This window comes from Talpa europaea, assembly GCF_964194135.1.
Source record: "Talpa europaea genome assembly, chromosome: 8".
NCBI classification, from domain to species: Eukaryota; Metazoa; Chordata; class Mammalia; order Eulipotyphla; family Talpidae; genus Talpa; species Talpa europaea.
Window position 1 is genome coordinate 102,196,562 of NC_140075.1, and position 20,418 is coordinate 102,216,979.

At 41.5% G+C, this 20,418-nt stretch overlaps 1 protein-coding gene across 2 annotated transcripts in view; it reads left to right on the plus strand.

Moving 5' to 3' along the window:
- Positions 1-5,865: 5,865 nt before the first annotated feature.
- Positions 5,866-20,418, plus strand: part of GALC (galactosylceramidase) — a gene marked incomplete at its 5' end in the record, with an annotated part of 38,813 nt that continues 24,260 nt past the window's right edge. The window contains 6 exons of one of the 2 annotated variants that reach the window (XM_084240966.1): positions 5,866-6,060; positions 12,753-12,821; positions 13,083-13,146; positions 14,677-14,790; positions 17,030-17,169; positions 18,795-18,833. In XM_084240966.1, the coding sequence (XP_084097092.1) occupies positions 5,866-6,060; positions 12,753-12,821; positions 13,083-13,146; positions 14,677-14,790; positions 17,030-17,169; positions 18,795-18,833 (621 nt within the window). The remainder of the gene's footprint in view (positions 6,061-12,752; positions 12,822-13,082; positions 13,147-14,676; positions 14,791-17,029; positions 17,170-18,794; positions 18,834-20,418) is intronic. The other variant, XM_084240967.1, reaches the window with a different exon arrangement.

Here is a 20,418-nt window from a genome sequence, read left to right on the forward strand (position 1 = left end):
TCTTTGGAATTGATGTTTCTGTGTCCTTTGGGTAAATACCTAGGAGTGGAATTGCTGCATCATATGGAAGCTCTATGTTTAGTAGGTCCAGAAATCTCCACACAGCTCTCCATAGTGGTTGGACCAGTTTGCACTCCCACCAACAGTGCAGAAGATTTCCTTTTTTTCCACACCCTCGCCAACATTTGTTGTTGCTATTTTTTTTAATATGTGCCATTCTCACTGGTGTGAGATGGTATCTCATGGTAGTTTTGATTTGCATTTCCCTGATTACAAGTGATGTTGAACATTTTTTCATATGCCTGTTGGCCATTTGCATTTCCTCTTCAGAGAAGTTTCTTTTTAGCTCTTCTGCCCATTTTTTGACTGGATTATTTTCTTTGTTGTTGCTGAGTCTCATCAGCTCTTTGCAGATTTTTGTGATCAGTCCTTTATCATTAGTGTTGGGTGCAAAAATGTTCTCCCAGTTGGTGGGGTTTCTCTTTGTTTTTGTTATTGTTTCTTTTGCTGTGCAGAAGCTCTTTAATTTGATGTAGTCCCAGCTGTTTATCTTTGCCTTCACTATCACTGCTTTGGGTGATGTGTCTGTAAAGATGTCTTTGATGTGCAAATCCCGTAGTGTTTCGCCTATATTTCCTTCTATGTATTTTATGGTTTCAGGTCTTATGTCTAGTTCTTTAATCCATTTTGAGTTGATTTTTGTGTATGGTGTGAGGTAGTGGTCAAGCTTCATTCTTTTGCATATACATGATTTTTTGACAATACTCTTAAGCATGTGAGCTAAATCCCCTAGGGTGGAATTTTTGCCATCAGGTTAAAGAGGTGTTATTTTGAACCTGGTGATTAAACATTCATTACACATATCTTTATTTTGTATTTTACCATTCATCCACAAGTGTTTATGAACAAACATGTTTAATTGTTTATTATAAACAAATACCATGCTGCTGTGACAGGAATCACAGTGAGTCAGACAGAGGACTTAACTTTTGTCCAATTTCATAGTCTTGTAAAGAAGACACATGAGAAACTAAAGGGAAGGTTACTCTCAGCATGTAAATCAAGGGAAGGTTACTTAAGCAGGAGGTAGCATTGAGATGGATCATAAATGAGAATACTTTAATGATGTGTATGCAACAGACTTTTCCTGGGATACCAAATTGTAGAGTTAAATTTTTTTTTAAATAATTCCAAGTTTTCCTGATGACTCAATGATTGTAAGTTTATGGGCTGAGCACCAACCATATACCCCATGCTGTGTTATTTTTGAGCACTGGGCTGATTCTTAGCCACCATTCGATATTGTTATAGGCTGAACTGTTTCTCCCCAAGTCAGATGCTGATTTCTAATCCTCAGGACCTCATAATTAATTGTGTTTGAAGAACTTTAAAAGGGTGTTTCAGTCAAAATGAAGTCATTAGCATACACCTTTATTCAGTATGACTAATGTCTTTGTAAGAAGAGGGAATTTGGACACACAAGGGGATCCTAGAGGTGTACCCACACACAAGAAAGACCATGTGAGGACACACAGAAAAGACAACACAAGGAGAGAGGTCTCAGAAGAAACCATAATTCCCCGCACCTTGATCTTGAACTTCCAGTCTTCAAAAGGATCTTGAATAAGTCTAGGATTTGGGGTTAGGTGGATTCTAATAGTCTTCTCCTGCGGAAATACAGAAATATGGATTTTGACAATCCAAGGTACAGGCATATCATGGGTGAAGCATAGAAGAAAAGAAAAACTTCCTGGAGTTCTTTTAGCTGAGTAAATCCAAGCAGTAACAATGACCAAGGAAAGAACTACAGGTGTCGAAGGTCAGGTTTAAAGCTGGGGAGATACAGGTATAGAGGTTAATAATTCTCTTCATGATCATAACCTAGGGATGGTAACCTAGGGTAGGTAACAGTAGGGTTCTTGCTGTAGACAGCACTATCTATGCCAAACCTGAGCAGGAAAGGAAAGACATGGAAAGAAACTGGTACAGGACACAGAATTGCTGTTGAGGTTGCTGAACCAGGCTTGTGAATGGGCTAGCACCAAAGGGCTGGAAAGACTGGTCCCCCTGCCTGAGCACTCAGCTGGGAGAGTGCCTCTCATGGGGCCGGTATGCAGCTGCCTCCTCGGGACTCTGGATTCCCACATGATGTCAGTGTGCTTTCTCAGCTGGCCACATGTCAAGTCTGTCTTCTACGATTCAACTTGCAGGTTTGAGGAACAAATGATTTTATTTCCTTGTATTGTCTGATTTAAGAGAACCCCTACTTATATTTTAGAGATAAGGCACTGAAACAAGTTCTGGAATGTCGCCAACTCCTTTTGTAAATAATCCTTTTTTCTTGTCTCCTTTATATTTTTTCTTTTTTTTCTTTTCTTTCTTTTTTTTTTTTTTTTGGTGGTGTGGAGAGATTGAGTTATAGTCAGACCTCTAGGTAATACAGGAATTCACCCATGGTTTCTACTAGGACTTGGAAGATTTCATTTTTCTCAATAGAACTTTATCCATTTGGAATATATACTTAAATTTGGTATGAGGCATGACTCTAATTGGATCTTTTTCCAAATGGTTATCAAGTTGTCCCAACATTGTTTCAGTAATTCCACCCTATCTCTAGGGATCTGAGGTACCTTAGAGTGAGTCTTCAAAAAGTTCAATTCAACTAATATATACTGAATACCTACCATGGGTTGGATATGGCATTTAAGGCAGAAAGAGACTTGGCTTTTGCCTTTGAATTTCTGGAAGCCAAATTCAGATTTCTGAAAGTAAAAACATTTCTTAAAGTGAGGTGACATGGTGCTATCAGACTTTATCAACAACTTTTCATTCAAGGGCAAGTATCTCATCTTTCTCAAGGGACCATCTGACTTTGATCACATTTTTTCACTTTAGAAAAACAAGAGCTTTGAAGGGGTTTGAGAGAGAGAGAGTGATGCTCGAGAAACACTGTTATTTAAGAGAAAAACTATCCCTTGCTTTTAAAAATCAACCAAAATATGAGAATTAGAGGTATTCATTTGTCAAATCTCAAGGATGCTGAATCTGTTAAAGGACAGGGAGAGGGGCAGCCCAAACCCCGCAGACCTGCCTATTCTAAATGGGTTCTGCCATCCGCCACATCAACACAAAACATATGAGACTTTAATGGGAAGGAACTTTAATAAAACTAGGAAACAATACAGGTAAGGCAAAGAGTCTAGTTTCTAAATGAAGCACCCAAAGTTACCCGTCCCCTCGTGGGTAAAAGTCCATCCATATGGGATTGGCCCAGAGAAAGGCCCCAAAGCCTGCCACAAGTCTAAAGCACCTTCCAGTGGGGACCCACAGAAAAGGGTCAGAAACAACCAGACAAGCCCGGAAGGAAAAGAGCAAAATCAACATCAAGATAAAAGCTGCCATTGTCACCTCCCCACGGGTCTCACCCACATCTGTGTCACCCAGTCCACGACCAAAAGACAAGCACAGTTTCTTCACGTGTCTCCTGGCTCCATCCTGCTTCCTTCCTCCCTCAGTCTCCTCTGCAGCTTCTTCTCTCCCTGCTCAGCTCCACCCTCCCTTGGGTGGGGCAGGGAACCTGGAACTTTCCCCTTTCCTGGGGACCACCCTGTTACAAAACCACCAAAGTGAAGGAAACTGAACACTTGCTCACTGGTCTGATAACCACCATTTCCCTTTACCTCACCTCTTGAGCAAACTAGAGTACTAGAGTACTATGCCCACTGCCCAAGAGAGCTGGCTTTCTCAGTTTGTATTATAGGTTTATTAGGAACTTTCTTGTCTAATGGTTTCCTGAGCATAGATTAGAAATTTGAAACCACAGGGTTTTTTTTTTTTTTGGTGGGGGGGGGGATAAGGATTAATTTTGGTACGAACTGACAGGAACTAGTGGTATATCACTGGGGTGTGGCCACTTTTTCTGTTAAATATTCCATTTCCTCTTACAGTTTTCACACATTGCACAAATATTTGTGCCACACCCTCACCTTCCACATGCAAGGTGCAAGAATGATGCACGCAAGGATGGCATAAACTGGGTTTGAACTTAAATCTTATGTGTATGGCTACTTTCCTGTATTATTACCTTTGTATTTCCCTTCTTAGTCACATTATTAAGCATTTGTTATATGTACATCACATTTGTTATATGTATATCACAGACATAAAATCTCAGGATTGGTAGGAAGCTTAGCATTATTGGGGGCTTGTAGGCCCCAATACTGGTAGCCAGCTCATAATTAAAAAATTGTTAGAATGGAGTGGAGTCAGTTCTAGGAAGGCAAATTTATGGCTCTTAGATAGTTATTGGCTTTAATCATAGAATGGTGGTGTGAGGGAAAGTAGATAATTCAGGTTTGTACTGTACTGGGAAAAGAAATGGAAGAAAACAATGGACCCAGATAATAGCGGATGATATTATTCATCATGTATACCAGTACACTTTGAGGGTGAAAGGGGCACTATTACTAATTATGTTGGGACAGTAGAGATCAGCTGGGACTGTTCTTGGTAAATCAAAATAGACCAATAGTAATGTAAAGAGAGAAAGGGCAAGGAACATAGAGCTACTGTCTATTAAAAACCCAGGGATATCAGAGGGGCCTGATGACTGTGTTAATGGTACTGCCCAGAGAGAGTGCTCCCTCCTAGTACAACTGTGGTCCCAAAACAGTCTGAACAACATAATCTGATTGCAAGTAGGACCCTGAAGACAAAGGCTCACATGTCGGGTAGCCTCTGGGTATTCTCCCTGCCATCTTGGTGTCCCCAGGCTTGTGCAAACACTGATAACCTTCCTCAGGTCTGGTAAATGTAATCTTGGGAGTCAGAATGCTTGATCTGCAACTTCTGAGTAGCTTCAATTTGCTCCAATAACAAGGAAATCAGAAATCTCAGAGCAATGTTGGATGTGTCAAATCCCAGGGATTTGGGATTCACAACTTTCCTGCCAGTTCCAGTTTTCTCCCTGGACCCATTTCAACTGGACATGGAAGATGCTTTATGAAGCTAATATCTAAATACACAGAGTAGTTACTGAAAGGTTTGGCGCAGTAAAGAAAAGGAAAGCCAGGCTAAATTTCTCCCAGGCAAAAAGTTTATTGCCACCAGGCAAAGTTCACCAACCCCCGGGGGTCGGAGAAGTCGCACCCCTCAGGGGATGAGGATAATCTTTTACAGGACAGGATCTGGCCTTATGTCTTGCTTTTCAAAGAAGTTGTTCTCTCTTGGAGCTTATTGTTCTTTCATGGCTGCTTATCAGGCAGGTGCAAACTGGGTAGAGCCAGCTCCCAGGATGCGGGTGGCCACAGTTTCAAGTTCCTCCCTCTGCCTCATCACTGCCCCGGCCTCGACCTTACAGTTACCACTATGGAGAACCATGTCAGCTAACGTTTGCCCCAAGTGACACGCATTCGACTACGCATTACTGCCATTCTACTTTGTTTTTCCTTAACCCTATGTCTCCCACGACATATGACAGCTAAGTCACTCGGCCATGGTGAAACCAGAACTGCGATTTGGTGAGGGGCCGCAGGCAGATCCTCTCCCTTGCTCCGCCGTGTGTACCATGTAATGCTGGAGAAGGTCCTGGCAGCCCACTCATTGCCCTGCTCGGAAACCCACCCTCCCTTACCTCAAGTGCTCCAGCAAGGAGCACCGAAGTGAAGCCCCTGGCCCGAGCCACACCTGCCCTGGGAGCGCCAGCCGAGGCTCGCTCTGCCAGGCCAGCACACCAGGGCGGGTGCGAGGGCGACCTATGACCCGCACTCAAGATGGCGGCAGAGGCGTCAGCGGCCTCCTGCCCTTCTCCATCATGGCGGCCACCGGACCCGCCTCCCCGGGCGCCGGAGTCATGTGACCCACACAATGGCTGAGCGCCTAGTCCTGGCTTCCCAGCAACGCCGAAAGAAAGCCATGACGGCCGCCGCGGGTTCGGCGGGCCGCGCCGCGGTGCCCCTGCTGCTGTGCGCGCTGCTGGCGCCCGGCGGCACATACGTGCTCGACGACTCCGACGGGCTGGGCCGGGAGTTCGACGGCATCGGCGCGGTCAGCGGCGGCGGGGTGAGCGGCAGGCGGTGGGGTGCGCGGAGGGCGCCGGGGTCCGCCCCGTCCCGCCCCACAAGCCCCCGCGGCGCAGCCCCTAGTTTCCGCGCACCCCACGTCGTCGCTAGGCTCCCCGGGCGCCCCTCGACCGCGGGTCGGGCGCACCGCTGGGGGGCGGGGACGGGCGGTTGCTCGTTAAGATGAACCTGTGGAGACGCTTAGGGTTAGCAGATGAGGCTGCGGAAGCCGCCGAGGGACAGGGCTAGTGAATGGCCAGAGCGGGGCTCGAACCCTCATCCTGGGCGCCCCTCGGAGCGCGCACTCCGGGAGGGGCGCTCCTGAACCCGCCCGAGAGCCGCGGAGCCTCCGCCTGCAGTAGGGGCGCCCCCGGTGGGGTGCTTTGACCGGGGCGCTTCCTTTTTAGACAGGGGGGTGGATGGGGGGTCGGAGCTTTTAGTTCTGGGGAGGCGAGGCGGTTGGGCTCTTCCTGAGGGCGAGAGCCCCGTGGGTTTTTGTTGGAGGCAGGACAGGTGCCTCAAGACCTTTTTAAGATGATTAGAGTTCTTTTTTAAATTAATGGTAGGCTCCAGTAGTATCGAATGATGGTCTGGGTTTTGTTTTTAAACTATTGAGGGGACCTGTGTTACCCATAGATGGTCGAGACCAAGAGGATGAATTACCCTTTGGATGGGCCAGTGACTGTTCCTTATTGGTGGCTGCTTTTGAGTTTGAGGAGGAGGAATAGTTGGCTTGCCACCTTAGGGTGCAGAACAATCACCAGGTGTTTGCTTGTAAAAATGCAGATTCTGTCTTCTAGCCCCCCTGCCCGACTTTGTAGTTTTGGGTGTGACCTGAGAATCTGCTTTACACACAAATACTATTGAGAGACCTTCTTGATTCAAGGATCTCAAGAGCAGGGGATGAATTGCTGCTTTAAAAATAGGAACTTTACATTTTAGAATAGTTTCAGATTTACAAAAAAAGTTACCAATACATTGCTTATATACCCTGCAGGCAGTTTCTCCTGTTAATCAGCATCCCATATTAACATGGTACATTGGTCACAACCAACATAGTTAACATTAATGGAAGTTTATACTGCCTTTCGTATTTATTTACTTTTTTACTGAATGCTCTTTTCAGTTCTGGGATCCCATCCAGGATACCAATTACATTTCATTGGCATGCCTTTCTTGGCTGTGACAGTTGAAAGGGGTTCTTGTTATTTGGGGCATTCCATAAGATTTTATGTAAAGGAGGCTTGAAAGGAATCCTAGGTTTCTGCAGAGTTGGTGTGGGCCCTGGCTGATGTTTCTTTAGCTTCTGCTCCTGCTGACAGTGAAATGGAGCTGCTAAGCAAATGAAATCTTTCCTGTTTTCTGTTAAAAGAGTCATAGGTTTAGTGCAGTTAATAATGCAAAGTAAATGTAAACAAGTTTTGCATCTCTAAAGCCTATCTAGATGAGATTACCTAAAAGAGGTTACATTTTAACAAGGCCAGCCAGCCTGCCAGCCAGGCTGATTGATCTCCCAGGGCATCCTCCAATACCTGTCTTTTGTCACAAACCTTTGTGCTTACTGACCCATGTTATCAATGTAAGATGGTTATGTGTAAAAGAAACCCTTTGTCCCTAGACTGGTGCTCAGACCTTACCAGGCTATCCAGGTATGAGACCTCATGCATGAGTAATAAAGCTACTCCTGACCCCACCATTCCTGAAGTACCGCTTGTTCTTCCCCTGTCTGGGTAAAAGGCTAGAATTTATTTCTGCAACAACAGGTGACTTCCAGGCCTGAGAGCTTTCCTCAGTACGTTTGTTCTTGGCTCCTAATAAAATGTAGTTGTTTCTGCCCCATTCTCTGTAATCTTGATTTTTGTCTCATTCCCCTCTGTTTGTAACCTATGGGTTTGTGGGGTTTATGGCGCCAGGCCTTTAGGTGAAAGGTTTTTTTTTTTTGTATCCCAGATCAGTGCTAGAGCTAATTTGAAAGCATTAAGGTGGAATCTTGAATAGGCTGTTTGTTGGGTTGAGTCAGATGGAACTTTTATGCTCAGAAGCAATTCACACGAGTTTAAGTGCTTGCTTGCTGCGTGGTTTTGTGCCAGTCCCAGGTGAGTGGATGAGCCCTGTTCTTTCTTTTTTTTTTTTTTTCTGTGGGATCCTCGCCGGTGGCCGTGGATCTAACTGGCGCTGCAGAGGCTGCAGGCAGCCTTGCAACCCAGCGCTCAACTGCTGCGCCACCAGGGGAGTAGGGGAGTCCCGGATGAGCCCTGTTTTTATTATGATTGCAGGACACCCTCAGCTATAACTATCAGGAAACTCTGGAAAAAAGATTTCTTATTCTCAGGTTTTGGAAAGCACATGGCACACATGGGACCACATAACTGGAGCCACATAGTGGGGTCACAGTTGATAGAAAACGTGGGCCTACAATTCTGCTTTTAATGGGGTAAAAGTGGGGGGAAACTACTTTTTCATGGCCTCACTTTAAATTAAAAACCTAAGATGGAGACAAAACAAGGGCCCCAAATAGTTACGAAACTCAACCTTGAGATTTCTACAACTCAGGAACTTGGGCTGCCCCCCCTACTTGACCTGGCTCTCTACCTAGTCATGTGGCTGGTGGGGTGTGTGTGTGTGTGTGTGTGTGTGTGTGTGTGTGTGTGTGTGTGTGTGTGTGTGTGTGTGTGTGTGTGTGTCATGTGGCTGGTGGTGTGTGTGTGTGTGTGTGTGTGTGTGTGTGTGTGTGTGTGTTGGAGGCTTCTTTGAAGTTAATGCCCTAGCAATCAAAGCTTAAGTCAGGCACTTGCATTACAAAAAGAAAAAGCCAGTTGTGAGGCTTTGTCAAACTTGGTCTGTATTGCTGTTATAGAGCAGCCCTGATATTGAACGGGTTGCCTGGCTGTGGGTCCTCACCCGCGTGCTTACAAGGGACTTACTAATACTCCACTGCAGGCACACACAAAAGGTTAATAAAAGGTTTATTTACAAGGGAAAAGGAAATAAGGAAAATGTACAACTCAGGGAGAAAATAGGGAAATAAAGTCTTTAATGCGTCCTACCCGATCCGCCAACCAGGAAACCCAAAGTCACTCTCCGAGCTGGCCAGACGCTGCTAGCTGGTGGAGAGCCAAAATGGGGGACCCCTCCAAAGCCCACGTGTCTGCCTTTATACCAACCTGGCTACTTAACCCCACCCTCAGGTCCCAGCCACCTTCCCTTTGGTGGTGATAGAATTTGGAGTTCCCAGTGTCTTTGGCTTTGGCCTGGGGTGGGGGTGGAGTCCACAAAGCCTGTATGGAATTAGCTTTAGGACATCCTTTTCCCCCTAACACTGTGATCACAGATTCTGACCTGGGGGGAAAATATCTTTTCCTAACCGATTCACACTTTTATTAACTAATGTTACTACTTCATTGGCACCTATTTCAAAGTAACCTGTGGGCTAATGGGCTAATGTATTTTTTTCTTTATCCCTGTCATTCTCTTGTATTTTTGTGGTTTAAATTTGAAATTGTCAGTATTTCATAAGTAGAGTACCCATTTGGCCTATAAGATATGTTTACTTAATACATTAAATCCAGTGTTTAAACTTGCCCCAAACTGGAGTTATTTTAATTTGGCTCAGTTGAAAATTGTTAAAATGAGAATTGTTTTATAAGTCAGAGTAGTAGACTCTTAGCCCATCTGACAAGCTAGCCAACAGTCATTTGTGTACACTGCGTCAGTTATCTTAGAAGTTCAGTAAGTGCTGATTGAATGAAGATGGTTGCAACTCTTTAAACCTGTTCGTGGAGACACTGGCACCTAGCAAAGTCTGTGGCAGAGTGGAATGTTTTCATTTGGTCTTCCTGTCGGCTAGGACAGGAAAGGCAGCTGGGTGCAGTAGTTAAGAATGTGGACTTCAGAGCAGATCTCCAAGGGTCCATTGTGCCACACAATGTTTAACCTCTTTGTCTCGGTTTTTTCTCTAGGGACTTGGTAATTCCTGCCTGATAGAATTGTGAGGATAGATGTTAAGTGCTTAAAATGGTGGCTGGTTTGTGACTCATCTTGGTTAATACTCTGTATCCGAGATTAGGGAGGAGGAAGTTAGCCCAAGGACTTTAAATGAAAACCTTGTTCCAAATCAGGTAGGTATACAATGCTTGCCATTTGCTGACAGCTTACTGTGTTCTAGCTGTTGTGCTAAGATTTCTTCTGGTTTGGTTATAAACCACTCTTGTGCTTGTTTGGGATGTATAATTTGGTAATATGTCATTGCTTGATGGTGCATTTCAACATCTGGTTCTACTACTTTTAACTGACTATTGCTATTGACCAATGCCGTTGCACTGGAGGTGACTTGGCTTCCAAGAGCATAATGATGTGGTGTGTTTGCTTAGCATTGACACTTTCTAAATTAAGGATATGAGTGCACAGAGTACAAAATAACCCAGAAACAGCAAAATACACAATTCTAGTAGCATAATGCCGGGCAGGAAGCATTGTTTACCTTGACTCAAGGATAGGTTCATGTGGCTAACTCATATACTTAAGAGTTTTCTACTTTAGTATTTGAGCCTCTGCTAGACTGCTCTTTGAGAACAGTGACAACACTTAAAAACAAGTTTTTCAATACCTGCCAATTATTGGGAACTTACTATGTGCTATCTACTGTGCTAGATCCTTTACATACATTTTCTTATAGTCTGGCATCAACTGAACAAGTAAGATAACCTACTTTACAATAATTTTTAAATAATGTAGTTTGCAAATAATGTCAGCAGGGAAGCTCCTGGCTCAGTCTTCTGTATTAAGTTGCCTGTACCAGTGCAACACGTGATAACGTGAGAGACACTGAGTAAATGCTTATTGACTAAAATTCTGTATCAGGTTATGGTCTTGGGGAAGACACAGTCTCTTCTCAAAGAACATAGAGGTAGGACAGACAGAAGAGTAAAGCAGTGATGAGGGCTCAGGGCTGGAAGGGTTATGGTGGAGAGCTGGACCTGGTGCCCAGGGAGTCTGCAGGAGCAGCTCCTGCTTCTCATCGGGGAGGAAGAACAGAAGGTATCCTTTGAATTGGTAGAGTTTGAGCTAAAACTGAAGGATTAGTCAAATCAGGGTATGGTATGCATGCCAGACAGAAAAAAGAGGAAAAAAAGTGGCATTCTACACTTAGAGAGAAGGTGTGAGTGATTAGAGTGATTAGGTATAAAATGTCAGAGTTAGCATCCAAATAAGGGATTTGGATGTCAACTGGGCAATTTGAACTTTATATTGGAAACTCTTGGAGGTGGGGAGGTCTTGATAGGTTTAAACAGCAGTTTCTTGGTTAGATTTGTGTTTGGGGAGCATCAGTCTGGAAAGCAGTGTGGCTGGTAGACAGCAGAAAACCACGTGGAAGACAATGTGGTCACTGAGGCCATACTCAAGTTGAGAAAGACCTCGGTGGTTAGAGGTGGTTAGAGAGGAGCTCCGCAGATCTGTGGCTCAGTTGCAGCATCTGGGGAAATTTTCGGGGCCTGTGGGTGCATCGTGGACACTGTCAGAATGTTAGAGGTAGCATATATGAGATATAAAATAGAACCTTGAGCCTCGTAAGTCAAGTGTCTGCCTTGTCATATACTGGGCAAGGTGTCAGTGCCTTGAACCTAGAATCTGAGTGGTTTTCAAGTATAGGAAATAAACTGTTTCATGTTAAAACCAACCCTTCTTATTCACCTTGAATATATTGTTCCCAAAGATACTTTGGGTCACTTACTGGCTTAATGATTTCTTTGTTCAAGTAGTCATCAGCCATGGTTAAGGTGTGATCAGGTATTCGCCCCTGCACCTTTTACCTCTCTGTCTGTGCAGTCAGATGTTGATCTTGTGTGAGGGTTCCTTAGTACAGTGTGGAGATCACTGTGTGATCATTCTTAATGGTGACAGATTAACACTCAGGATCTCTGATAAGAATGAGAGTGGGAGTAGTGGTTCCTTTTAGCATAGCTGCTTGTAAATTTTCCTATGAAGTAGTATGGGAAAATTTTACCTGAGATTCATCTTTCTCATCCTTGCCCTCAGACATTTTAATTGACAGGTGGCCTTAAGACAGATAACCTGTGTTTCATTTCTATTTTTTCTTTCCCCCTTTTTATTATTTTATATATTTTTTTACATCATTCTTCATTTTTGTGCGATGTTTGCTTTCTCATCTCGGGTGTAGTCCCCATGAAAGTCCCACCACCATTTCACCCGTGCACCATCACCCTAGTCCCTTGTGCTTTTCCCACCCCTGTTTTGATCTTTCTCCCTCCTCTCCCTGCAGAATGTCTCTGGTTTATAGTTGCCTGTTGATTTTGGTTTTTTGAGTAAATTCTTTCTAATGGAGCATTTTTGCAAAAGAAGAAATTTTTTAAATGTTTCATTTCTTTTAATAACCTCTCTCTAAGTCAAGATTCCTCAAGGCAAACTTAAAATCATGAGGTTCGTCAGTAGCCTTAGCAAGCTTCCTCCCAGCCAACCCTCCTCTCAGAACAAGAGAAACTGGCTGGTTACTCAGACCTTGTATTTTAGCTATTGGGCAAACAAAGGCAGACAAGCACACAATCTGGGAAATGACTTTCCACAGCTCAGCTTTACTCAAGGGCTGTTCAAATATGTATGTGCTTGGTGGTACTATGACAAAGTGTTCACGATTGGATTTGCTTTTTTATAAACTTTTGAAAACTTGTTTTTTAGGCAACCTCTCGACTTCTTGTAAATTACCCAGAGCCCTTTCGTTCTCAAATATTGGATTATCTCTTTAAGGTAATGGGAAATAATTATTTAATACATCTGTGATATTTTAGAAGCTGTATGGTGAATTTCACCTATTGAATAGTTCATCTTCACAGTTTTAGTTTTGTTAAATAAAATGTCAATTTACTGTTGGGATAAGTTGTTATTTATTTAAATACAGCTTTGGTTTTGGCATCTGTAAGACCAACGGCAGTAATTAGTAATTGTCTGGAAGTGCTCAGTCCTTCGTACAGTGAAGCACAGTGTTAATGCTGTTACTTTTTTCCCCAGCCAAACTTCGGTGCCTCTTTGCATATTCTAAAAGTTGAAATAGGTGGCGATGGGCAGACAACAGGTAGGAGTATTTGGGGATTGGGATTGTTTTCCCCAACATTTTATTTATACCTAAACATAAGTACTGTGATTTTAGAATATAAGTGGTAACAATTTTGATATTATTGCTTACTAGATTATTCTTTATTGTTCCTTTATTCTCAGTAGGTTTCAAAAACTCAATTAAAATATGCAGTTTTCCATCAAAAATAGCATTTGGGCTTTAGATTGCTTATTTAGTGGAAATAATTAACAGTAAATAAATCCATGGTTGTATTAAAACTATATTCATTGCACAGCATGGAAACAGCCTTGAATTTTAATGAGAGGTTAGAAAAAGAAATCTTTTAATGTGAAAATTATGGAAGAGGTTATTAGCATTGAATAAAAGTGGCAAAAATAAGTGATCAATGTTTCAGAGATACTGCTTTTTTTCTTTAAAAATTATTCTTAACCACTTAATTTTTAATCTTCATTATTCCTATTTTGATTGACTTTGTATAGTACAAGTAGCCAATTAAAAGCTCACAGGTCTTCGGTTTCCAAGAAAAGCATCACTGATTACTTATTATATAAGTATAGTCAGATTCCATTACAGTGAACTTTAGATTTGTCTGTATGCCATGTCATGTTTGGAAGTGATGTTTGGTAAATTGAGTTATCTGTGTGGTGGTATTTGCGTTTAATTTCTGTTAAAAGAAAAAAAAATACCCTTATTTAAAAACGAAAGAAAGCTCGGTAAGAAAAACTTTCTCTGGCCTCTTCTATAAGAGGATATGTACATTGTCCTAAGACGGTGTGTCTAGAGTACATTTATGTGGAATCGATAACCAATGGCCGTCTTCATTTGCTGAAGCTAACTTAAAGGTAGAGATACAGAAGCTGGTTGCCCTTATGAATTCTGAGGCTTGCCTTTAAGAATTGGGCCTGGGTTCCTCTCCTGGTGAGACCCTCCTAAGCAATGGCAGATGTTTGTAAAACATGATCACACACGAGGACTTTGATATCAGTTCTCTACCTTGCAACATCACAGAGGGTTAGTATAGAATTTTTTAGAGTGGGGATGTGTATGCATTCCTTTTTCTCTAAAAACTGTTATCTCAGTATAAAACACATGCTATATAGGTTCAAAGCATGTGGCTTGAGAATTGGGACTTAGGGGCCTGGGATTCACATCTAGAATTTAAAAGCTGGATGCTAAGGTGATCTGAACTTAAAGTTGGACATGGGACTTTACAAACCCCAGAGATATCAACAACCCAACAGAAAGTAGTTCCAATTTTCTGTTATTTGATGTGATAATACTTCTCTTAGTACTGTATATAATTGTAGGTCATGGTTTTATTATTTAAGACCTTTATGTTAGGGCCATGGAAAAAGATGAAATAATACGCTTTGTTCATCTACCCGGAAGTTTGAGATTGTTCTGATTGCCTCACTTCAGGGTTGGAAGTAGAATACTGCTACTTGTGTGTATACGTGTGGAGGTAAGTGACCTTACAGTCCACCATTAACAGATGCTTTCCTTTCTCTCTTGCTCACTCCCCTTCAGATGGCACCGAGCCCTCCCACATGCATTATGCTTTAGATGAGAATTATTTCCGAGGATATGAGTGGTGGTTAATGAAGGAAGCTAAGAAGCGGAACCCTAATATTACGCTCATGGGTGAGAAGTGAAGTTTGTCATGCTTCTCAGTCTGTTCTCCTTTAGCTTGTAAATTTGGAGTCATGTTTGTTGAGTCTCCAGTAATACTGAGGTACTAATAATACTGTTCCAACTACCTGTAAGCTACCAGCAGCCAAGTATGTGTCAGACAGGATCCTTTCTTTGCTCTTATATATTATATCTGCTCTTTATAGTGCTCTGGAGTAAGAGAATGTGATATTCTTTCCATTTGCAGAGGCGTCAGTGGAAGCTTAGAGAGGTTATTCATCTGACTTTAAGCTCAGATAATTAGTAAACTGCAATGTCAGATTTAGAATCCAGTTCCATTCTGGGTTTTATTTGTGATAAACTGCTTTCTTCCACACGATTTCTTACCTAATAAAAGGGCAGTATTACTTATAAAATGTTATATTCCATGTAGTAGTAGATCCCAGCTATTTGCGCAATTGTATATTGCTCAAAGAAGTAGACAGCATTTCTAGAGGAGGCATATACAGAAGTGGTTGCTTTTTACTGTTGTTGGAACCTCATCTATGTGGCAGGAGGGTCACTGTTTCAGGCACTGGGGACACTGAACAACCCAGCCCCCACTCTGGTTCTCATCATGCTTAGGTCCTTGTGACAGGATCACTGAGTGATTTCTCAAATGAGACTATTTATTCTATACTTCTCCAGCAGCAGCATGCTGGCCTGTGGAGTGTTGCTAGCATCCACAGCAGGGCATACTTTCACCATTTGAAATGAATTTGATTTCTTGAAATAGGCTCATTTATTTTTTTTTATAATTTTTTTTTTTTAAAGATTTATTTATACAAGAACTGGGATACAGGCCAGATATGTGGGAGGGTGAGAGGATTCACCAGAGACAGAGTGGGGAACAGAACAGGCAGAGTGACGAAATACACTGCTGAGCGGAGCAGTGGGCGAGACAGGAGAGGTCTGCTGCGCCACATGGGTTGCTCCGAGAGGCCAGCGGGGATTGAACTGGCACTGCAGAGTCATAGTGCTGTGCTTAACCGCCTGCGCCACCAGGGAGGCCCAAGGTTCAAACATTTAGACTAAGTAAGATTAATGATCCATTTTAAAGATTTGATTTCAAGTTGTTTTCAGATTCATTTTTCACAAAGACAAACACGTTTTTCTAAATTAATGAAAGTAAGGATCAATGTATTCCCTCTAAATGGACTCTTGTACGAGATTCCAGAAATGTTTTGAGCAGTAAAAGGCCTCATTGACTTCAGCACATACTTGGCTGTTGGGCAACTTTCAAGGTCAGTCCTCATTTATATGTGGAAAATCTGGCATGCTGAGCCATGTCCTCACGAAGGAGGACACTCAGAATATATTTGATATTTCCTTGTTTTAAAATGTTCCATTACTTAGGGTCACATTTCTTATGTAGAGACACTTAGGCCTTCCTCCTGAGTTTAGAAAAATAAGCATTTTGTCAGATTAGTTTGATTTTTTTTCGGTGATGAGCTACATTGGTAATATATATGAGCAGTTAAGGAACTTAGCTTTAGAGATTATTTTAATATAGTAGACACAGAATTAGGATTTGAGTTGTACTTAGGACTTTTCTATTTTAATTTTGGACTTGAAAATTGGGAGAATTAATTATAAATTAAATAATTATTAAATAAAATCATTGGAAGAATGTGGGTTACTTTATAACATTCAACACAGATGTACTTTCTTATTGAATCATTGGCATATATATTGATAGGAAGACAAACTAACTTTGTTAAATTTGATTACCTAATTTTTTAAGTAACCTTTAGTTGTAATAAAATGTGCTAATGAATGAGGAGTCAGTATTATTTATTAGGGTAGTTGGCATAAGCCTGGCAGCATTCTTTGATTTGACCTCAGACAACAGAATTGAATATCAAACATCCCTATAGCAAGTGGTGGAGATTTACATTAAATTGTCTTAATTTCGTTCTGTTGCTAAGCATCTTTCAGAGAGGTGGGTTTTTTGTTTTTTGTTTTTTTCTTGGTTGTAGTTTGTTTCTTTTGTTTGTTTTTTCTTCTTGAAAGAGCATTTAGAACCTGACTTTAGCGTCGGTGGGGAATCATGGTATACACAGGCTGAGAATTGTGTCTGGTATATAATCTTGCCTTTAGTTTGATCCATATTGACTTTTTGCTTAGCCTGTGTTCTTTTGGCTTACTTTGCTAGTCTCTAACAGTGTCAGCACTTTATACCCCTCCCAGCTCTGCCTCTTCCTTTCTGCAGGGTTACCATGGTCTTTCCCTGGATGGCTGGGGAAAGGTTTCAACTGGCCTTACGTGAATCTTCAGCTGACTGCCTACTATATTGTGACCTGGATTGTGGGTGCCAAGAATTATCATGATTTGGACATTGATTATATTGGGGTTAGTAATATACATAAAGCATGAAAAATTCCTGGAGTTAACTTGTAACTTTTAAAAATAATTTGATTCTGCAGTACTTTGTTGGCTAACCATTTTGTACCATGAAAATGATTCATTCTGTTGGTGTCTGATGATAAATTAACTACATGTAACCTTCTAGTCCTCCACTTTGCCCATCTAGTTTCTCCCCACTTTTGAAAACTGTACAAAATGTATATTTCATATTCACTTGCCCTTGCCCTAAACTATTATTTGACACCTTTTAATATTTTAAAAGTGTAAAATATGGTCTGTTGTCTTTCTAGCTGGTCTATTTGTAGGCTGGAGGGGCACCTCAGTCTGCACTGTACCCCACAGAGACTCGCACCCACAGTGTCTCCGTGAACTTCAGCGTCTTAAAAATAGGCCATTTGTGAAAACTGTTTTTTAAAAGTTTTCATAGAATCGGCAAGCAGTTATTTAGTCCAACTGTGTTGTACACACTGTAACATTATTTTCTGGGATAACAAGATTAATGCACTTTTGAGGAGTTCGATAGAAACTGGAGCAGATAAACTGCAGTATCACAGGATGGTATAGGACGTGGTGATGAGTCAGTGGCTGGATGATACCAGAAGCTAGAATGTGGATGTTTTTTGTTATCCTCCAAATTATAATTGAATGTTAGCATGTACTTGAAAACTTTCTTATATGAGGGTATTCTTATACTAGAACTTTATAACGTTAGCATATTTCTAACCCACAGTGAGACCAAATGTAGGTTTATGTTGAATAGCATTCTGTTGTGGTAAAGTCATGCTGAAAATGTTTCATGTAATTAATGGGTGAGTCACATCTCTTTTAGACTTGTGCTAATCACATGCTCCGGTGGAGAACTGATTGATAAGAAATTCCTTCCAGTATCCACTGGAATAGAAAGAGTTACAGCCCTATAGTTACAGTTATCTCAACTGCAAAATCAAGTCATAGAAGTTCTCTTTCAACTCTCAAATTTCATGCTTTCTGGTTCTAAGTTGAAGACAGTTGTGTGCAGGCCTCTTATCTTCATTGAGAGTTTGCTTTTGTGGTGTGGCTCATGGTTGAGAGGCTGTGAGTGCTAGAAGAATTAATTCTGTACAGTGTACTTATCAGTATCTGCTTTTCAGGTGCTTGGGGGATCTTGTGAGACTTAACTACAACAACCCAGGTCTATCTGATCTCCAAGGTCTGGCTAGTTCCCCACACATGTGTCAGTATTTGTTGAAGGATTGAATGAATATTCTGTTTCTAAAAAAACCTCTGGAATAAATGATTGTTAGAAAAGTACCCACGAATTCTTTAAGATTTCTAAAAATTATACATTCATTATAAGTTATACATTCATTAAAATGAATGTATTAATGAATTATACATTCATTAATTTAATTAATTAATTAATTAATACATTAATTTAATGAATTATACATTCATTAAAAGTTATGTTGTCTAATATCTATAAATCCCATAACAGGATGTTCCATAAAGTAAGAAAAATGGCTTTTCAGATGATATGAAAGATGATGAGAGAAATGGCATCTTAAAGATAATGCCAACTTTCTGACACTTAAAAACTTCCAATTCAGACTTCTTGACTTTTTCTTCTGCAGATTTGGAATGAGAGGACATTTGACATCAGTTATATCAAGGTCTGTACAAATTTAAACTATTGCTCTGTAAGTTCTTAGTGAATAATTCCTTTATGGTTCCATGGAAATTAGTGGTCTGACTGCCTTATTTTTTACAGCAAAGTTAATTATTTTGCTAGTTGTGACATAAATTCAAGCAACATCTTAATAATATATTAAACTGTATCTAATTCCTTATAAGTCCTGACTTACCATTTTCTGAAGTCGTGTTAAAATTTGTGGAATTATGATAATCATAAACAGTTATGTGAAAATTAATCTTTGAAGACTTTAGGAAATGTTGCTTTATTCCTTCACTGTCTTTTGTGAAAGCTTCTAGTATGTAGTTTCACCTTCTCCTTTGGCATGTCTGTTATATTGGAGGGTGGTATATGTTTCCACTCATGATCAGCAAGTAGGTAGCAACTACTATTTGCAAGGTGTGTTTTTTTTTTAGTCCTTTTTCCTAAATATTTACCTGCATTATTGCCATCTCTTTTATGGGGAAAATACTTTTACTGCTATTTTTCAGAAGGGAAAAATTGAGAACAACTTCTGTCATTGGGAGATAATAGTTTTACTTTTCAGGTGCATATAGCCCCTTAGTTCACTTTTTTTGTCTCATTTTGTGTCTTATTGCTAAGAAATATAGTTTGTGTTGATATTGTGTTTCATTTAAAATTTTTTTCCTCTAAATTGAGTTTATGTTTTTCAGCAGATATATGCACTAAATTTCTTTTATTTCTTTACTCATCCATCCAGTCAGCAAGCACTTACTGAGTGCCTAGTTTGTTAGGCATTTGTGCACTTGCTTAGCATATGAGGAGTAAAAAGTACTGTTTCTGCCCAAAAGGAGGCCACATTTGGGGTCTCTAGAGGCCATTATGGACAATGAAAATATCAGTCATAATTTCTGTAGCAGAATATCATTTTGCACATGTCAGAAGGCGCAGAGGCACCCTGTGCCAGGGTGTCAGGGAAGACTGTTAGAAGAGGGGCAGGTAGTTAAGAATCTTCAAGACGGATACATGGGAAATCCCAATTCCTAAAGCAGGAGCAGAACACCACAAAGAAGTGAAGATTGAGCAGTGAAGAGATTTGGGGGCAGAGCCAGGGGTGAAAGTGGTGCAAGAAGGGAGGAAAAGTGGGGGCAACTGAGCCAGGATGAGGCTATGTGCCCTGGGGTAATGGCACAGTGGAAGTAGCTGAACGCAACCAGAGCCAGGTAACTCAAAGTCAGCTCCAGGCTGCAGGGTTTGGCAGTAGAGTGGTCAAGAGTGCCGGGGGCAGGGTTGGGTGGCTACAAGAGAGGGACAGTGGAGCCAGTTTGAAGCACAAGGTTTGGTAGTAGAAGTCATGACTGCCATAATGTGGGTCTGCTGAGGGCAGTGAGAGGGCAGAGCAGAGGCCATGCTGTGCAGGTGTGTGGCATACCCTGTGATCGGGGATGGGGTGCAGGTGTGAGGCACACCCTATGATCAGGGGCGGGGCCACTGCAGGGTCTTAATAGTGGAAAGTCTGAATATTTTATCTGCTGAGTCTTGACATTTCACAGCTTTGTTTTTTTTTTCCTTTCCTTGTGGTTATACTTTAGCCTCTCTAGTTG